The 19830-nt window shown below is 41.8% G+C and overlaps 1 protein-coding gene across 3 annotated transcripts in view; it reads right to left on the bottom strand.

The window, feature by feature from the left end:
* Positions 1–14448: 14448 nt before the first annotated feature.
* The window catches only part of prkca (protein kinase C alpha), a 166884-nt gene continuing 161502 nt past the window's right edge, over positions 14449–19830 (bottom strand). For all 3 annotated transcript variants that reach the window (XM_023960405.1, XM_023960406.1, XM_023960408.1), the window contains one exon: positions 14449–18922. In XM_023960405.1, coding sequence (XP_023816173.1) covers positions 18758–18922 — 165 coding nt within the window. In that variant the 3' untranslated portion in view covers positions 14449–18757. The remainder of the gene's footprint in view (positions 18923–19830) is intronic.

The following is a 19830-nucleotide window of genomic DNA, read 5'->3' as shown; positions in this document are numbered from 1 at the left end:
AACTAAATACTAAAAAGATAAAGCATCACTAGATTTTTTGGATCTAATCTCAGCAAACATCCTACAAGCTAAATAAAGATTTCTTGATCCACTATATTTTCCAGCCTCTTTCTAGCTCTCTGAGTCTCTGTTGTTCCTTAGTGAGGGTCTTTTTAGGACCCCTGGGAACCTTCTTTGGTCGTTCGGACCTTTTCACAAACACGGGTTTGGGTCTCAAACTTGGGCATTTTTTAGCGGGACACTGAGTCTTGTTCAGAACAGCTTTCGGCTGTTGGGTCCTTCCAGTATCCATGGAAACCGGCTTTGGTTCTGGTTTTCTCACAGACACGGGTCTGGGGATCAGACTTGGCCGGTTTCTAGCGGGACACTGATGCTGTTGGGTCTTTCCAGTATCCATGGGAACCTGCTTTGGTTCTGGTTTTCTCACAGTCACGGGTCTGGGAATCCGACTTGGGCGGTTTCTAGCTGGACTCTGAGGCTGGTTCAGAACAGATGTCTGCTGGTGGATCTTGGATCTGTATTCTGAAACCTGCTCAGCCAGAACTGCATTTTCCTTCCTCAAAGACTCCTGTTCTTTTCTTAAAGCTTCAAGCTTGGCCGGTATTTGTTGTCTCTCATAGAAATCCACGTTAAGCTCCTTTGATTCCCCTTTCAGGCGGTAGTTTTCCTGTTTCAATTCATCAACATTTTTTACCACCTGATGGAATTCTTTTAGCAGCAATTTAGTCTCTGATTTTGAATTTTCCATCTTCCTTTGTTCTTCCAGAAGGTCTTCCTTTTCTTTTTCAATGGCATTTATTTGACATTTTAACTCCTCGATCTGTTCAGGATAGACCAGTTCTCCATCCTGCTGTTGGCTGTGGATCTGAATGACCTCCCGGATGTGCTCGCATTGGCCCTCCAAGAGGCTCTTTTGGGCTTCAATGCATCTCAAATCGATCCTCATTGCTGCTTCTTTACTGCGTTTCTTCTTAAGATCTTCCAAGTCCTTCTGGAGAACTGCATTTTCCTGCTCTAAGGCCTGGATCTGATCTTGGTATTCTTTCTGCAGATCCTCAGGAGAAATGCCCGGATTCATCATCAGGATGGCTTCCTCTTGTTGGATCTTTAATTGAAGTTGCAGAAGCTTTTCTTTGAGGACTGAGTTTTGCTCCTGGGTAGCTTTGAGGTGGTCTCCTGCAGGTTCATGCTTAACTTTTCTGTCTGACAAAACAAGAAGTTTGTCCTGAAGCTTTTCAAGTTCCTGGACCATTTCCTCATTTTGCTGTTTTAAGTCCAAGCTGCTGGTTTGACCTTGTTTGTGTTGACTTTCTGCTTGAAATCCAGGCTGATCTTCCTGAACTCCTTCAGCCTCACATGTCAGAAACGTTAAATTCAGAGCTTTGTCAGTGAGGTTGGCTGAGATGGAATCGTTTCTTAGCTTCTCAGCTTCCCACACGTGCCTCTGCAGGTTTTGGAGAGCTTTCCGGAGAGAATAGTTCTGCTCCACAATATAATCCAGTTGCTGCTGTTTTTCGCTGTACAGGTCCTCCCAAGACATCTGATCCCTGGGGATTTTATTTCCACGTTTTAACCATTTCCTAAATCTTTGCTTTGCTCTCTTAGTGAATCTTTTCAATCCGTGCTCCAGCTTTCTGCAGTCGTCTAGCATCTGGCTGTCAGAATCACAGAGGGATTCAGTTGAAGAGCTGGTAGCTCCAAGACTTTTAAACAGATTGTTGTGGAACATGGCTGTTTCTGGATTGAAGTGAATTTGTGAAAGAGCTGAAGGCTTAAACGCTTTTGGAAACACGAATTTCTGAAACCGCTTGAAATCTCTCTTGATCTTTAAAATGCTGCAAGACTCTCAGAAAGATGGAGTATATATAAACTTTGGAGAGGCAGCAATTGACCGTCAAATGACGTCAAATGATGTCAAACTATGTCATTTTAATCATTTATGATGTCTTTTTGATTATTTATGATGTCATGTGAATCTTTTTAATTCCTCTGAAATGACGTCATGTGACATCATTAAGACGTCATGTGACATCATTTTTCTGTACGTGTCTGGAGATTACATCATTTGACTGCCACGCCCTCTGGTGACATCACTTCCTGTTTTTGTCCTCTGTCTGTTACTTACGAGCCAGTAAAATGAAGGGATTGTGTTTTAAAAAATGCTTTAGTTTTTCACATTTTAATGCAATCTTTTTGTTCAACGTATGGAATAAAAGATGAAAGTCTGCACTTCAATGCCATCTGAGTTGTTTTATTTAAAATTCACTGTGGTAATGTACAGTAACAAAATTATAAAAGAATGTGTTTCTGTCCAAATATTTATGGTCTTGACTGTAGTTTACTCTGAAAGGCTGAAGAAAAACATGATATAGGCGAAGCCCATAGGAAGAAAATGTTCATGTTTTTTCTGTGGGGATCAGGGTGTGTAGTGGTAAACACTTTACCCTTGTGCTATCCTATGGAGTCAAGATGACCATTGACTTGTTACCCCTACCATGACAAAGGTGGATGAAGGTGGAAAGATTTCATTTAATCCATGGACACCAGTGAAGATCACAAATCATTGAAGAAAAAAGGTTCAGAGCACTGTCTGGTGCAGGGGTGGGCAGTTAGTTTTTGCCGGGGGCCACATCGGAAAACTGAATTGTGCAAGAGAGCCACTAACTTTCCTCCGTTGTAAAATGCTTTTAAAGTAAAAACATTTTTAATAGCTGGTACTGATATTCAGAAGAATAAAGCACTCTGTAAATGTTTATATCAGGTTATGTAAAATTGTGGTTTATAGGTCAAAAAGGAAAACAAAAACAATTATTGAATCTGTGCAAATGTTGTGTGCAAAAGACAAGAGGCAGGTGGTTCCAAAAAACTAAAGATTTATTTAAATAAACCAAAGGCACTGCATGGCAGAACAAGCAAAACCAAAGCAGAAACATGAACTAACATACTTGACTAAATTAAGAACTGACTTGACTAGATGTGACTTGGCTTGACTTGAAAATGAAACATAGCAACCTGAGAGGGGGAACATACCATCACAGTAATCAATTTTTAACTTGTTAATCTCCCCAAAAAATAAACAACAAACTAACAAATTTACAGAAATAGAGCAATACCTCAGTATTGATATGTATTGTTGAACAAACAATAACTTTTAATGTTTTCCATCCATGTTACCTCTTCAGTGAGAATAATCCAGTCTGTTCTGGGCTTGAACAAGGGCACTAAAATCTGGCTGAATGTCTGAAGTGGCAATGCGAAGAACAGCTGAGAGGTGGTCATCAGTCACAGATGATCTGTGTTTGGATTTGTTAAACGTCATAACTGAAAATGCCTGTTCACAATGGTAGGTAGATCCAAAGAGGACTAAGATCTTCTGAGCATGCCTCCTCAGGTGTGGAAAGTTCTCCTTTTTAAGGGAGGAGTAGAAGTCCAGCAGTGACACTGACCTGAAGCGCTCTGCCAGGAGCATATCAGACTGCAGCTCAATGAGTTCCATCTGAACTTCACTTGGTGCATCATCCACAATGCAGTTGAAGGGAGAAGAAACCACATGCATTTCACTCTCAAGAGTTTTGAAATCTTGAAATCGCCTTGAAAACTCTGCATGCAGTGCTTCTAGCATGGTTGAGTACTTTTGGAGGTGACCCTCTGGTCTTTTGGCTTCCTTTAGTGTTGGCAAATGTGTCAGATTATTGTCCTTCACTTGGCTTTAGAGAAACTGCAACTTTCTCATAAAAGCCTTCACTGCATTGTACATCTCATGCACAAAAAGCCCCTTGGACTGCAGTTTGACATTTAGTTGGTTCATTAGTGCAGTCACATCCACAGCGAATCCAGCCACCCAGTCTTCATCTGAAAGTTCTGGGACGTCATGACCTTTGTCAACACAGAAATCCTGAATCTGGCCTCTCAGGTCCCAGACACTTTTCAGCACCTTGCCAAGGCTGAGCCACCTGACAGTGCAGCTTATGTCCAAGGCACGTTGGCATTGGGAGTAGGGTCATCTGGACCCCACAAGGTAGCACAAGGGAACTGCAGGACACACCTGCATTCTCTTTAACCCTTGTGCTATCCTATGACCCCACCCTTACATTGACGTGTTATTCCTACCATGACAAAGGTGGATAAAGGTGGAAGGATTTCATGTAATCCATGGACACCAGTGAAGATTGCAAATCATTGAAGAAAAAAGGTTTAGTGCACTGTCTTGGGGGGTCTAGATGACCCAACTCCCAATGTCAAAGTGTCTAGGATATCACAAGGGTTACGCTGCAGCCGCACCTCTAGGGGACCAAACAAGCCAAAAACCTGCAGCACCTGCACAGGTCGACGTATGTCCAGGGGCCTCATTTATAAATCTTTGCGTAGCATTTGCGTCAGAAGTGGCGTACGGATGAAACATAGGACGTGCGTACGCAAATAAATATTCGGATTTATAAAACCGTGCGCACGCACATCCTACGCATCTTTCCCTTAATAAATCACATCCTATTCTTAATGCAGCGCAGCTTTTGCGGCTCCATGACACGCCCATAGTTGCCCATAAATAGTCCGTGAAACGCCCACAAGTTAATATTCATTGATTGCGAAATCATGGCAAACACAGAGAGGAAATCAAAAAAACGTAACTTCACTCAATGTGAAGTAGAAGTTATCGTTGGCGAGGTGGAAAAGAGGAGAAAATGTTGTTTGGAGGGCAAAGTGTGGGCATTACTAATGCCAAAAAGGCACGTGAGCGGCAAACGGTGGCAGACGCCGTAAATGCTGTAGCTTCACAACCTTGGACCGTGGCCGGTCCGAGGTTGTGAGGCTACAGCGCTCCATGGGGGGGGGACTGGAGCGCCAGATGCATGCACCGGGTGACACGCGTGGTTCCTCCGAGTGCTCCTCTGTAACGCCGGGCCCAAAAGTCCACAGCGGTCCAACAGGACGGCTCGAGGAAGTCGGAACTGGCTCATAAGCCACTCGTCCTTGTTTGTCAACAAGTCTTCTTGCTGTCTAAAGATGCGTTCACTCCGAATTCTACCATTTGCCACATCTTCTAAGGGCGCAAGATCAGCCATTGTGCGTCATTACGCATTGTGATGGGGCATTTTATTTCCCTCCATTTATTGCATCTGACAAGCTACAGATGTCGGTAATAATCGACGTGGAAATTGTTCAGCGCAAATGTAATTTCTTGTTGCTTTCTGAATGGTTGAGACATACGCCATACATTGTTTTATCAAAAATAAAACAAACTAAAGGCATATGCATGAATACCATAATTCCATAGCTTATGAAGAAATGTTTTAATATGAAGACAACTTTCCCCAGTGGACAATTAATATGTACGTCTGTCCGTCCGTCCGCACGCCCGCACCTATATGTCTGCTCCGCCAGACGGACACACTGACGAGAATATCAGTTGTGTACATTATTTCGTTCTGTTAACTATATTATTTATGAGGATGAATTGCACAACATGCCAATATTGCAGAACATATTTCACTTTTCTTTCTGCAAATAAGTGTTCTTTGAATTTCTGTTGTAATATTCGTTTGATCTTTTTTGTTTGTTTCACTGCTGATCGATCAACGGGTGTTCGTGTAGGCTGTTAATTGTAAGACTTGCTTTGTGAAGTCTTCATGTTATTTCTGAGAGGCAGTATTGTCATTTTCACTTTCACGTGTTTCTTCCATCTGCCGACGGTGTCGCCATTTCTCATTTCACCCGTTTTTGTGCGTACGCCTGGGTCAGAGCTTGCGTGGAGGACCGCACATTTTCCCGTCAAGTTTGCTTTTTATAAATCTCAACTATTGCCTAGAGAGTGGCGTACGCCTTCTTTTGTGCGTACGCAACGTTTATAAATGAGGCCCCAGGTGTTTGTGACTAAGGCTTTAGCAGAGACATGAAGTGTGGGAGAAGAAGTTAAGTAAAGTAAACGACATGGTCTGATCTTCCTCATGTAGAAGGAAAAGTGTTGGCCTAATGAGTGGAGGAGATTTTTCCTGTAAAGGTAAGTTGGTCGTCATATTCCTTGTGGAATCGGCAGAAGCATCACTAAAGATAACTGGTAAATGTAAACTTGATGGGAACTTTTGTTGTTGACATTAAGATGAAAAGATTTATATTTTTTGTCCTTTAGGCAGGGAGGTCTGTGGGACAGACAGAAACGATAATGCTGCTGTAGGATCTGATGTAAAACATAGGAGGAGGTGTTTGTGTCTTCAGCAAAGACATTGTATGAAAAGATGATGTGTGAGGGCCAAGAGCAGAACCCTGAGGAACACCAGTGAGGAAGCAGTGAGAGCTGGATTCTTCCACTTTCCAGGATTTTTTTTTAAAGTTCGTCCAGATAAATGGGATTTATGACAGAACAGAGACCCCAAGGAGGAGTGAGAGCCCAGGAAACAATGACACAGAACCAGAAGACAAAATGATTTGAAGACCTAGAAAACGTTTTAGAAAATAAATCTGTTTCAGAAGATAAATACATTTGAATATTTGTTTTTATCCGTTCTGTTTGATTTCCGTTTCTTTTTTCTTTTCAATATAACACAATGTTCCTGTTTACTTTAGTTCCTTTGGTCTTGAATTCCCAAACAAAACTGTTTTTAGAGACGTTTTTTATAGAGTTGCTTGCTGAGCATTTAAGGACCAGTGGGGATTACTCTGCTAAAGGAGCATGATAAATTGATGCCCTTTAAAGTTAATTTTATATTTCCATTCTTCACAACAACGTCTGTTCTAGTGGAACCTAAAAATAGCTGTATAAGAGCACAATACTGTTGAGATCAGGATCCTTGAGTAGAAAACAGGTTTAACTATCAGTTAAGAGGAGATATGATCGTTTCACAACAACATTCAGATCATTGAACCTAGAGTGATGACACTCTTTACTTCTTATGTTTTTTAGGATTGGTTCTCCAGTCATTCATCTTCTTAACCATTTTTTCCCTTTCAGGGTTGCTGTAGTCTATCCCAGCCACTCCTGGGTGAAGGTACGGGACATCCTGGACAGGTTGCCAGTCTGTCGCAGGGCCACAATCAGACACCCATGGAAACTCTAATTCACACATAGGTACAATTTAGAGCAGGGGTGTCAAACTCCAGGCCTCTAAGGCCGACCTCCTGCTGCTTTTTCAGAAATCCTGTCTCATCTGCTGCTGATGACCTGGATCAGGTGTCTTTAGCCAATAAGGAGCTTCAATGGCAGGTTGGTTAGATCAGTGTTTTTCAACCTTTTTTGAGCCACGGCACACTTTAACCTTGACAAAAATCCCGCGGCACACCAGCATCCAAAAATTAAAAAAAAAGAGAAAATCACAGTCTGTATTGATCTACAGCCCCTCTGCAATCTCACACGCATTTTTGTGATAATTGTGGCAGAAAAAGCTGGAAGTTGCAGCTGTTTTTCTTAAAGATGTAATAAAAGTTAAGTTAAAAGATTTAAAAACTGTTTGATTTGTGTTCGTTGTTTTTTCAAGACGTTAAGAGGAGAGACTCATTGTGTGCCGAGAAGCTGTCACTTCAACCCAATGCATCATGGGAGATGTAGTGCAAAAATCCGCCGAACGCAGAAAGGCAAGCGTCTCTGAGCTTTATGGTTTTGTTAACTTGTTCCACGGTCTGATACCAGATTCTGTGAAAAACTACACCGCTAAAGACGAGCTTTAGCTGGTATTTTTGTTGGAACTGAGAGACTTTATGAGCAGAATCGGAACAAGGAAGTGAAGACTTTAACCACTTCTGATTGGTCAGACTGATGACATGTGATTAAGACTCCAAGAATGATTGGTGGAGACAGTTAAAGGGGCGGGACTTTTCAGAAAACAGCTTTAGTTGCAGCTAAATCGTGGTACCGTCATTCTTATCAAAATGTCATTAATAGAATCAAATAAACGCAAAGAAAAAAGTATTTTACGATTTTTTATATTGCTAACTTCTCAGTGTTTTACCAGGGCCTGTTTGGATGAACACAGAGCTGATATCCTGGAGATAGGAAATGTGTCACGGTGCCTGTCAGTTCTCCTCCCCCTCCCCTTCACCTGAAGATTGGAACCAGCTGTGGACACTCAACTCATCTCCCTCAGCGCCTTCATAAGGAGATCCAGCCCAGCATTGGGCTGCGGCACACTGGTTGAAAAACACTTGGTTAGAAAACATGCAGGACACCTGCCCTTGAGGCCTGGAGTTTGACACCTGTGATTAAGAGTAACCAAAAAACCTATAAAGCATGCGAAGAACCCAGAGAAAACCCACACCTGCAAACTCCTCACAGAAAGCTCCCCCATTGGTGTTCTGCTTCAGGTCACCCATAGTCGGGACTTGAACCCTCATGCTGTGAGGCAAGAGCGCTAACCACTGCGCCACCATGCAGCCTATTTTATCTAATGAACTTCTGCTTTGGGAGTATTGTCGGGATGTACTTTCCTTGCTGAGCTCCGTTCAAACCTAGAAGGGAATTATGGGACTTTAATGAAAAAATAAAACGGTGAAGAATAGACTAAAAGTAAAAGACATTTGTTAAAAGGACTGGCAGCATAAAACCCTACACCAATCAAATGAAAGTCATAAATTTAAAGGGGAAGACATTGTTGGTAAAATCACCAAATGGTCCTTGGTCTGGACGACACTCTGGGGTTTAGATTTAGATTTAAAAATTGACTGTTAAATGCATTTTTCTGAGATTTGTCTTCAGGAAATATTTAAATGGATTTTTAAAATACTTTTTTAACCCTTGTGCTATCCAAGGCACGTTAACATTGGGAGCTGGGTCATCTAGACCCAGTAGACAGTGCGCTGAACCTTTTTTCTTCAATGATTTGTGATCTACACTGGTTTCCATGGGTTACATGAAATCTTTCCACCTTTATTCACCTTTGTCATGGTAGGGAAAACACGCCAATGTAAGGGTGGGGTCATTTTGACCCCACAAGATAGCACAAGGGCTAAATCTGGAATGTTGTCTCTTAGATTTGACAGATACTCATAATTGAGAACCGTTGCTTTAAATAGCCTCATTTTTTTTTTCTTATTTAACTTCCACATCTGCTAAACAAATGCTTCTCAGATCTCAATCTTCTGAAGAAAAGACTTTAACCTCTTTTTTTAAAAATTTGTTTCATTCTGACATTTTTTCCCAGTGAATCCTGCAGATAAAACTGTGGCGTGGACTCACAGTTTTATGGCCTCTTGATATGGTTTTGGAGTTCTTCCTGTGGCTTGCAGGCTGTGTTTCGTTAAACAGCTAAATATTGACTAAATGAGCAGCCAGGATGAAAATAAAAAGCTAAAAGCTCTGAATGGATTGAACAAAGTGTTTAAGAGAACAAATTGGAGAGGCTGCCTCCCACCAAAAAGATTCCTTTCTGTTAAATCATCTGACCAGACGCAGAAAAATGACAACTTCATCCTAGACACACTATAATGTTCTGCACAGTGGATAAAACCAATTACAGCAGATAATGTCCCAGAAAAAGCTTTAAATGTGACCGTTATTTCCAGCTATAGGAAGCCAACAGACTGGAGACTTCAACCTTGGTCCAAAAGAATAGAGAATAAATGCAGAATACTTTTTTCCCCTTTATTCTGAATTTATTCCATTTGTTTTTTTAGGCAAAGAAAACAGAAAACATTCAATGTCTAAAAAAACAGGAGGTAATGATTCACAAAGACTCGGGTGCGTCTGAATAGCCCGAAAAGGTTTTCTCTGTCTGAAGAAACAGCAGGATGATGCAGCTGTTTTTTCGCCTCCAAACCTGGCTAAAGCTGGGCCAAACATTTGAGCTTTTGCTTCTAATAAAGCCTGAAACGCAGCAGTGAGAGCTGTGTCGGCAGACTGCAGGGCTTAAACAGAGTTTTGACTACAAAAACGGCAAAAGTGTCATGGTTTGAGTTTGTTGTGTCTTGTTTTTCGTTTTAGTTCTTGTTCTGTCTTGTTTGGTTCTGTTTCCTGTTTTATTTTGAAAGGTTTCCTGTCTTGTCTTGTTTCTTGAGTTCTACTTCCTTTGGTCCCCATCTGCCCTAATCGTGTTCACCTGTGTCTTGTCTGCCCTGTCTGTTTATAAGTTCTGTCTCTGCCTTCCTCCTGGGCTGGTCCATTAACTTCTGGTCGTGTGTTTAACGTCTGTAACGTCTGTAACGTCTTCATGTGTTCACGTCCCTTCATGCCTTGTTCCTTGTCCCTCGCCACGCCACAGTGAGTTTTAGTTTTGTTTTGTCCTCCTGCTCGGCAGCGCTTTTTGTTTACATTAAACCCTCTTGCCCTGAAACCGTTTGCCTCCCGCCTCTGCATTCTGGGTCCTACCGGCTTTCGAGCCACCCCACATCGTGACAAAAAGGGTTGGTTGAGGTTCAGCCTGACTTTGTGCGTTTCCACAGGTTCTTTATAAAAAGAAACTTTGGGACACAATTGAGCCCTGACTGCTATTTCTGATAAGTAATGAAAGTCTGATTTTTTTTTTTTCATGCTTTGGAGTAGTGTATCTAAAATAGAAACTATAAAAATAAAAGCCGAACAACGTGAACTTTACATGATTTGCTTCTAAAAAGCACAGCACCTTCACTTATTTTAGAGCAAAGGCTTGTTTTTCTATGCTTGTAAATGGCCTCAAAATGGCCACAACGGAACCAAAAACCGATGTAACCCTTGTGCTATCCCAGGCACTTTAACATTGGGAGTTGGGTCATCTAGACCCCACTAGACAGTACGCTGAACCTTTTTTATTCAATGATTTGTGATCTTCACTGGTGTCCATGCATTACATGAAATCTTTCCACCTTAATCCACCTTTATCATGGTAGGGAGAACACGTCAATGGTCATCTTGACCCCATAGGATAACACAAGGGTTAAAACGGTTCCAGGTCACATCTCACCTCTGCAAGGCAGCTCCTCGTGACCCCCCCCCCCCCCCACACACACACACACCACCACCATCGCCAGCGAGCTCCAAGCCTGTGACAATACATCAGTGAAATGGAGGAGATCTCCAGCACACCAACTTTCTCCAGGATTTGTGAAAGATTCAGATTGAAAATGTAATGATAAGCAAGATGGAGGACTGTCCTAAATGCAGGAGACACCAAGGTTAGAAGGAATGAGCGAAAAACTCTGAAGATGAAAGAGCAGCAGGGTGAGGAATCTGACTTATACTCTAGATGAGGCGGATATTTTCTCACAGCTTTGCTATACTGCTGTGCATCTAATGATAACTATAATCCAGTCTTGTTTCACCCTTATGACCTGATTTACTTATAACTATACTAACCTTTGCCTAAAGCCTGTTATTTTTAGTTGACACAACATATATATTGCGCATTGACTACACTTAGATTTATTTAAAAGGCAACAATCCAGTTCTAGAAAAACACCATAAAGAATTAAGTAAAAAGGCCTGAATTAGCCAGAAAGTTAGTTTTGATCAGGAACCCCCTGGCCTTGACGTTAAATTCAAAAGCAGTGAAACACGAGAAGACTGAACACAAGTTCCAAACAAAACAATGGATCAACTGGAGTAAAGAAGCGTTTGAGGAATCAAATAGGATGAGGAATGTGCCATAATTGTCATTAAGCGTCCCTTAATGGAAGGAAAAATAAGTCAATAATGAATCAATTTTCTTTTAAAAAAAGTTTGTGATCAAACACTGAAGGAAGTGAATTTTCATCTGAAGGAACCTAATCACAAAGACAAACCCAGATGGACAACGACTGCCTTTTGATATTTATTATGACATCAGCATGAAAATGTAGAGGATGTCATGGTTTTCAGGCGAGACAGACCCAGGCGCTGGAACTCAGAATGATCAGGCAGGTGAGTAGCTTGGTAAGTGATTTTAATCACAGGAGTATGTGACAAGGTTAGCTTCTTTTACAGGATGATATCCAGACGTGAACGTGGCTTGTGGCGAGGCTGGAGGTACTACTGCGGCTGGGCGGCTCCGAGGCTCGTCAAGGCAGCAAGTGAGTGACAGCAGATTTCCACACGGGTGACCTTCGTTCTGGTGAATCCTGAGACATAGAGGCATAGAATGAGAGCAAGGCAAGGCGAAAGGAAACAGACATGAGCAGGCAGACCAGGCGTAGTCACCGTTAGGGGCAACGAACTGGCGTCGAATGAATGAGCTGGATCTCCTTAAAAGCAGGCCGGTTGATGAGGGTGAAGTGGTCACAGCTGGTGGAAATCAGGAGCAGAGCTGAGGGGGCGGGGCTGACCCAGGCACCGTGACAGAGGATGATGGACACGAGCATTTCAGTATCATGTCAGTGGGTGACAGTTGGCGGATGATGCGTCAGAACAGTTTCAGACAAAGATGGTGGTAGTGAACATGCTGACATGGTTGTGATCTTTGGAGCAAACAGGAATGTTTGTGATGCTCTTTGAAAACCTTCACAGGAGTTGTCCAGTGTTTTTTATTTATCAAGGAATTTGGTTTTGAAAGGACAGACCTTATGGGGGCTTTGGGTCATGTTGGTTCCTTTTACCGTCCTCAAACGTCTTAATAAGATCTCCAAAGAGTTTTTTTTTTTAAATGGGTTTGGAATGTACTACACATTAGAGGACTCACGGTTCCTCCTTTTTTCATGGTTTGAGAAACTAAAGAAGTCCGAAGGCATCGGAGCATGCTACACCAAACAACACTCACACCTGCCTTAACTCTTTATCAGATCAAAGTGAATCAGCGGATTCTGATGCCAAGAACAGCAGCTTTGCACCAATAAGCAACACTTTTCGTTAGGAACGGCAGGAGTTTTTCAGAAACGTACCTCTGAGGTGTGACACTGCTGGTGGCACCCCTCTTTTCCCGTGATCTCTTTGTGCACAGGCTCCCCCTCTAGCGTACAGCCCCTCACAACCCCAACCTAACGTTAGCAGTCTGACAAAAATGGCAATGTCGGAGCTATCCAGCCGTACAGTTTAGAGTTTTGAGACGAGGAAAACAAAGAGCCACATGGATCTATTTGTCTACAAGTGGATGCATCATTTGTAGACATCGTCAGGCGTCCGATTTTTGAACTCTTGACACGCTGCAGATCGTGTCCGGACATCGAAACTCGCCGCCCCTGACGCGTGAATCGGGTCTGCTGGGAATGCAGCTTTAAAGGGATGAGATACAGCTTAGTAGTACACAGTCATGAACAAAAGTTTCATAAACTAGTTCATAAACATATTTCTGGCACAAACAGATCCTTTTATAATTGGCTCTGATCTCAGCTTCCACTCGGGAACCTCCCACAGAACAGGGTGACTGACTGACTGAAGGTGCTTTTATGCAGAGAGGTCAGTGTCACCTCTAACAGATTCTCTCTCGGTGGCGCCTTTCTGATTAAATCTCTAGGTTGGACTCTGCAGATTTTAAAGTAGTAGTGGTGGTTCAGATTTAGAAAGTCATCCACTTGGACTTTATTTTCCACATGCATGTGTTGCATCTGCTTGTTTTGTGTGGGAACGGTGCCTTTTACCCTTTGGAATGTTTTTCTATCCTATTGTGCATTTCATTTGTGCGATAAATGTTTTGCACCCTTTTCTTCTGTAGGATTTGTTACAAAACCTCCTAAAAATAATTTATTGACTATCGTGAGCCATGTATCATTAGAACAAATATGTTTGCTAAGAAAACGTTTTAAAACTGCAGTGGGAAAGAACAGTCCATCAAAAAAATGTTCTTTGTTTCTTTTCTACTGCAGTCTAAAAACAAACAAATGATGAGCAAAAGTACGAGTGTTAAATTGCAAAAGCGTGAGCTGCATGAGGCTCATTTTTCCTGACTGCTGACATTCACTAAATCAACAAAATAAGACATTTCAGGCACCGTGCTAACCAAATTTATGACAAAAATACTGCAGACTTTGACAAAAAAGTTAAAAACATCTCAAGCTAGCGTCAAAACGTGTAGCTTTAACAAACCTTTGTGTTACAAAAACAATTTGCATTGGTGATTTCTTTCCGCATTTCAGCACTGATGACCTCTGACAGCGGCGAGCGCCACACATTGTTCCTTCTCGCAAACACCCTTTTCCCTTCTCCAGGAATCGGGAACGAGCACCAAAGAAGCCTGGAGCGCACACAATCGATGACAACAATCTCAACACAAACTCAGTACTGTGTAGCTGCTAAAGTGAAGGACTTTGCCCTCTCTGGATGCCACTTTTTTTTTGCTGTTTGTATTTGTGGATGTCCTTTTTTACTGCCGATGACAAGAAAATGTCCCCGTTGTGGGATAAATAAAGTTTTATCTATCTATCTATCTATCTATCTATCTATCTATCTATCTATCTATCTATCTATCTATCTATCTATCTATCTATCTATCTATCTATCTATCTATCTATCTATCTATCTATCTATCTATAAAGAAAAACACCTTAAAGCATGCCAACACCAGCATCCATGAAAACAGAACATCTTAAAATAGATGCACCTGATACCATACAGTTTGTAGAAAAAAAACACGTTTGCATGACTATGGATCTCATTTAGCCTTTTATTTAATTTCATTATCATACATTAGGTACAAATGACACATTCAGTTACAAGGTTAAGTAGCTGAGACTCATTTTAAAGGTTTCAGGCTGGGAGAGAAAATAAAACATACAGCATTTGCGAAACACGTGGTTCTCCTTCTGTGCAGTCTCTGTAGACGTTTACTGCGAGTAATTCATGTACGAGGAGCACAAACCAGCAGGGAGTGGCTATGGAGCTGCGTGGTTATAAGGCATTCATTCCTGCACGCTGCTGAACCGGCGCCCTGCGTCATGGATGTTTTCTCTCAGGATGCAGCAAACAGGGACAAACCTGGCGCGGGACACATGTTGGACCAGGACAAAAAAGGACTGTGAGGAGTGCTACTTCATTTAGGAATAACAGGTTGTAAAATGTCTTTACAGGACTTAGTTTGGACAAAAAAAAAAGAAATCGTTCAAAGCGTTAAAAGAGAGGACAGGAGCTGGAAAAAAGCAACAATTTGAGGAAAGTTTCTCAGCTCTGCGTGGGATTTTGCTCATGCAGACATGTGGCAGTGATCCTGTGAATCAGGTGTGCAGAAGATGGTGCGTTTGAAGGGGGGAACAGAAAGAAGCCACTCTTTGAACTGATGTAAACAATTTCACAAGAAAAATGGGACTGAATTCATAGATTAAGTGACAGATTTGGCCCTTGGACTAAGAGGAGGCGGAGTCTTCAAACTAACACCAAAAACTCTGACATGATCCTTCACCTCCTCCATCAGCCCGTTTTCTTTAGGAACTGTGGGGTATAAAGGATAGAAAAGGGAAAAGCAGGCTGTTGTTTCAGAATCCTAAAAGTTCATATTGGCAGAGAAAACATACTTTGATTGCGTTCATCTATAATTTTCCCAGATTTCAGCTGTATATCCTGGGAGTGGAACACACACCGCAGCTGGTGGATGGGTACTGAGAAGGATTTGTACCGAACATATGTACAAGCTGGGGAAGGCACACAAGGGAAGAGCAGTAATCGCGCTCCAGTTCAGTTAAAGGGATGAAGCTAACTATTGAGCCAGAGACACGGTGCAAGTCAACGTCTGCAAGGAACAAAACAACAGCTTCAGACACAAAACTGAAGGATCAATCGGACAAAGGAAACTATCAAGCTGACTGGCACTGTTGGGTTTACTGACACAGTGTACACGGGTAAACTAATGGCAGCGTCTGACCTGCTGTATGTGGCCAGCAGAGGAGCTACCAGTGTCCTCCATGTTACTACGGTTAGTTAGTGCAAGGCTGCTATTGTTGGGTTCTGCTGTTCTCCGGGTTTGGCACATGCTAAATGCTGTAAAGGTTTAGAAACGAGACGGAGGAGTGAAGCAGTAGGACAAACATAGACACACTGAGGTTGCCATTCAATGGTTGCTACCGGTAACCAGTTTTTGATGTGATATTCTGTCTCTTTCCTTAACTTTTACCAGAAGAATCGAAAAACAAAAACAATTTAAACCCCAGAAGGAACTCAAAAGTCAAGAGAAACACATACTTTTGAGAAAATAGAACTTGCATTGGAAACTGTAGTCAGTCAACCTTTAACTGATCCGACTGAAAGTCTAACCGGTTTCTGTCAGACGGACGTTTTTCTGGCTCCTTGGCACCAAACTCCATTAATGCTGCCTAACCTTAAAACTCTATTTCTGCTCTGCTTGAAACTAAACGGCAGGAGAAAAGAAAAAAAAGTTGAACATTTTGAAACCCTTTTGTTTCAATTCATCAGCAGGAATCCTCTGCGCGAATCTCCCAGGACTTTTCCTTTTCCTCCACCGTGAAGAGCAGCGCTGCTGTCACATTTTCACTTGCGGGAGTTTCCTGCTTGGCAGCATGCGGCATTCGAACCGATCACATGCATGAGTGCTGAACACCCAAAGTATGCAGACACAGAGGGACATTCCAAAAGCATCCAGTCAACACCAAAGTACAGCCAAGAATCTTATCCCAACAAAAAAAAAGAAAAGTAGTCGTTTCTGAGGAAAACAGAAACAGAAAACTTTCTATTTGTCCTAAAAGAAGCATCCAGCTGTTACAAAGGTACTGGATTATGCTTTTGATGGTTAAAGTGTTCGAACAACATAGAAATATTGGCTTAAATGTAAGAAAAACACATACATGTATTGGTATAAAATGTATCCTTCTCTGCCCTCTTAAAATAACTCACATTTATTTACAAAGGAGTTACTGGCATTTTTGTTACTTTAAAATATTATGATCTAATGGAAAGATATGAAAGATCACCAGGGTACAGAGTATAAACAAACAGATTTTCTAATATTTTAAACAGAAAAGAGTTAAGGGAACGAAAAACAACAAAAGTATGAAAAGAAAAATATTATATATTACAAGATAGAATGGGAAAAGGAAAGCACACGAGCATGTCCACTGATATAAACTGTCTCTGCAGCTTCAATGTGTGAACTAATGCTGCACCTGTTAAAACTCCATCTGCTATAGTTTTATCTTCAATTTGTAAAAAAAGAAATAAAAATAAACTGCTTCGTTATGTGACAGAAGAAGGGAAAGTTTTGGTAGCGAATGAAGTTTGGACTTCTTGTAGCCGTGTTTTCCTGACGGCTTGTACCAACTCTTTACATTCCCGCGTGTTCAAACTCTTCCTGTAGTCAACAAATGCAAGAAACTGAGAAGGAAACTAAAAAGGAGAAGAAAAAGTGTAAACATGGTAGAGAAATCATTGAATCAAAAGAGCTGCTGACCACCTGTCCTTAATATTTGGCTATAGCGTTTACATTCCTGTACTTCTGTTCTGTTCTTTTAGGATATGTACATTTACACTACTCACAATAAGTTAGGGATATTGTTATTTACATCAGGGCTTTCCCTAATGGTCAGAATCTTAATGAAATACATAAAAGTTCCCTTTGATATCACTATTAATGAATGAGAAGTAACACAATGCTTCCTTCATCTGCCAAAATGACAGAGACGCCTCATGGTGTGTAAGTGCTACATGCAGTTCTGCCAGGTCACTTAGGGATGGGGTCCAATCGTCCAGTCTCTGCCTCCGCTGATCACAGACGTGCTCTATGGGGTTCAGGACAGGGGGCATTGTGGGCCAAACCACATGAGCCACGCTGAATTCCGACCATTCTGGAATGATGCGGTGGAGTATTAACATCCATGACGAGAAAGTTGGGGGAGGCTGGTGGAATTTGGGGATGATGACGGTTCTATGATTTCTCTGAGGTAAGAACTTGCAGACTGGGCTGTCTAAACAGGTCTAAACTAATCTCCTCCTCCTCTAAAGCCAACTCTTGGGACCCTGCGGACCTTTGCCTGATGCTGACGATCATCCTTTCTGAGCAAGATGAGCAGACACTCATTAGTGAACAGGACGGTAGGTATTGTCCAGGTCACGCAAACGTTCATGGCAGTGTCTTGGTGTCAGGGGAGTCACCTGCAATGGTAGTCTGGCGTTAGTTAAACGTGCAAAGGTCCACAGGTTTTGGTCATGGTTATTGTCGGGGCTCCACTCCTAGGTCTGTCTCGCACTCTGCCAGTAGTTTTGTGTCTTGGTTCAGGTGATGACACTTAAGGACGAGTTCACCTGCAAAATCTGACTGTCTACTACCGACCTGACGACGCGCTATGGCCAGGTGGTGCTGCTCGTCGCGTGTTCATGGAGGTTTGAATGATGGACTTGGAATGACTTCCTGACTAAATCAGGTTTTTTACCCACAGAATGTTGCCATTGATGCCACATTGAAAGGGCTTTTCTTTTAGAATTTCTTGGTTTTGGCCCCGATGACTAAGGCACACTGTACACAGTCAGACCATTCTGTGGGAAACGCTAAAGAGTGTGAGGTGTGTCTGTCACTCCAATACGATCGCCTCCCTGTCCTGAAATCTGTGAAGTGAAACAAACACTGTGTAGACAACATCCACTGAGTATTTCATAATATCCCTAACTTATTGTGAGTAGTGTGGATAATGTGTTGATCATCAGTTAGGGCAGCACTGAGAAATGTAAACTTTTATTTGAATTGGAATTTGTTTTTAAAATAAATGGATTATTAAAGCCTGACACTGTCATGTCTTAGTGCTTCCAATAGCCCAATCCTTCTATGGAATTAATCTCTTTCTGTTACCAAAACCCAAACTAATCTATTCCAATTATATTATAGGAACATACAGACTACTTATTTGTGTTTGCCGATGAATCAAATAGATATTAATATCTATCGTGCAACATTAAACATGAACCAGATTAAAGGTTTGAGTTGGTGGTGTTGAGCGGGTTGTTCTGATGCCACTCTCATACGCTGTTGACAAGTGACGGGTGCACAAACTCCGGGTTGATGAAAGAGAACCCTGCAAACTCGGCCTGGTCGATGTTGGCGATGACCAGCTCGTCTGGCGGGGTGAGCTGAGGCTGGGTGCGTGTGAAGAACTTGTCAAAGTTTTCTGCTCCTTTGCCACACTGCAGAGAAGACACACAGAACAGGACAACATGGTCACACGTCAATATTTATTGCTTGATTGAAAATCAAAATCCTATCAAATGCCCCGGCAGCGGCCGCAGAGGAACCCGATCAGCTGAGCTCCATGGTGGACGATGTGAAAGATTTTTTCAAGATTTCTCTGGATTGAAAACTCATTGCTTTACTTTAAATTCTATTTGATGTTCGTTAGTTTCATTATATTTGCTAATTTACCATAGGATGGACATTAATTTTGTTTCTTTGCTGTATTTTGAAGCCTGTCTTGGCCTTTTTTCCTTCCCCATTGTGTGTCTAGTTGGTTTGATCAGCCACTTCCCCTGTGTTTCCAATTAGTTAGGTCAGTTTAAGTGTGTTTGTCTGTTCAGTCGTCCTCCTCTGTTACATTTGTTGCTTTGACCTCTTTTAAGGGCCCTTCTTGCCCATCTTGATGGTTTTTGAAAATAAATTGAAATATTTTTTACCATCCTTGCCTTATACTGCTCAACAAAGTCCTACAAAAATAAACTAAAGGAAATAACATGGAAAAGTTAAATAAGGTTTACTTCAATAACCTACTGAAGGAAAATAAAAACTATGTGAAGCGATCATTAGAAAAGGAACAAAAAAACAAATGTACTCAAGTTTATGGTTGATGAAAAGGCTCAAAACTATGATAATGATGAAGCAGCAAACGGCTTCAATAACTACTTTGTAAATGTGGGTCCAGATTCTGCAACTGAAAAGGTGCCAAAACCAAAACAAAAGGCAGCAGTTTCACCTTGAGGTCAGTTCCAGCTGATGTTCTGCTCAAATCTTCAAGCTTAATGATCAGTCTACAGGAATCACCCGAAACAGAAACTACTGTTTGGGCAACAGGAGACCTTCAAAAACCCCTTTTAAAAAGCTG

The sequence above is a fragment of the Oryzias latipes genome, chromosome 1, assembly GCF_002234675.1.
Source record: "Oryzias latipes chromosome 1, ASM223467v1".
Lineage (NCBI taxonomy): Eukaryota > Metazoa > Chordata > Actinopteri > Beloniformes > Adrianichthyidae > Oryzias > Oryzias latipes.
This window is presented reverse-complemented; position numbering and strand designations above follow the sequence as displayed.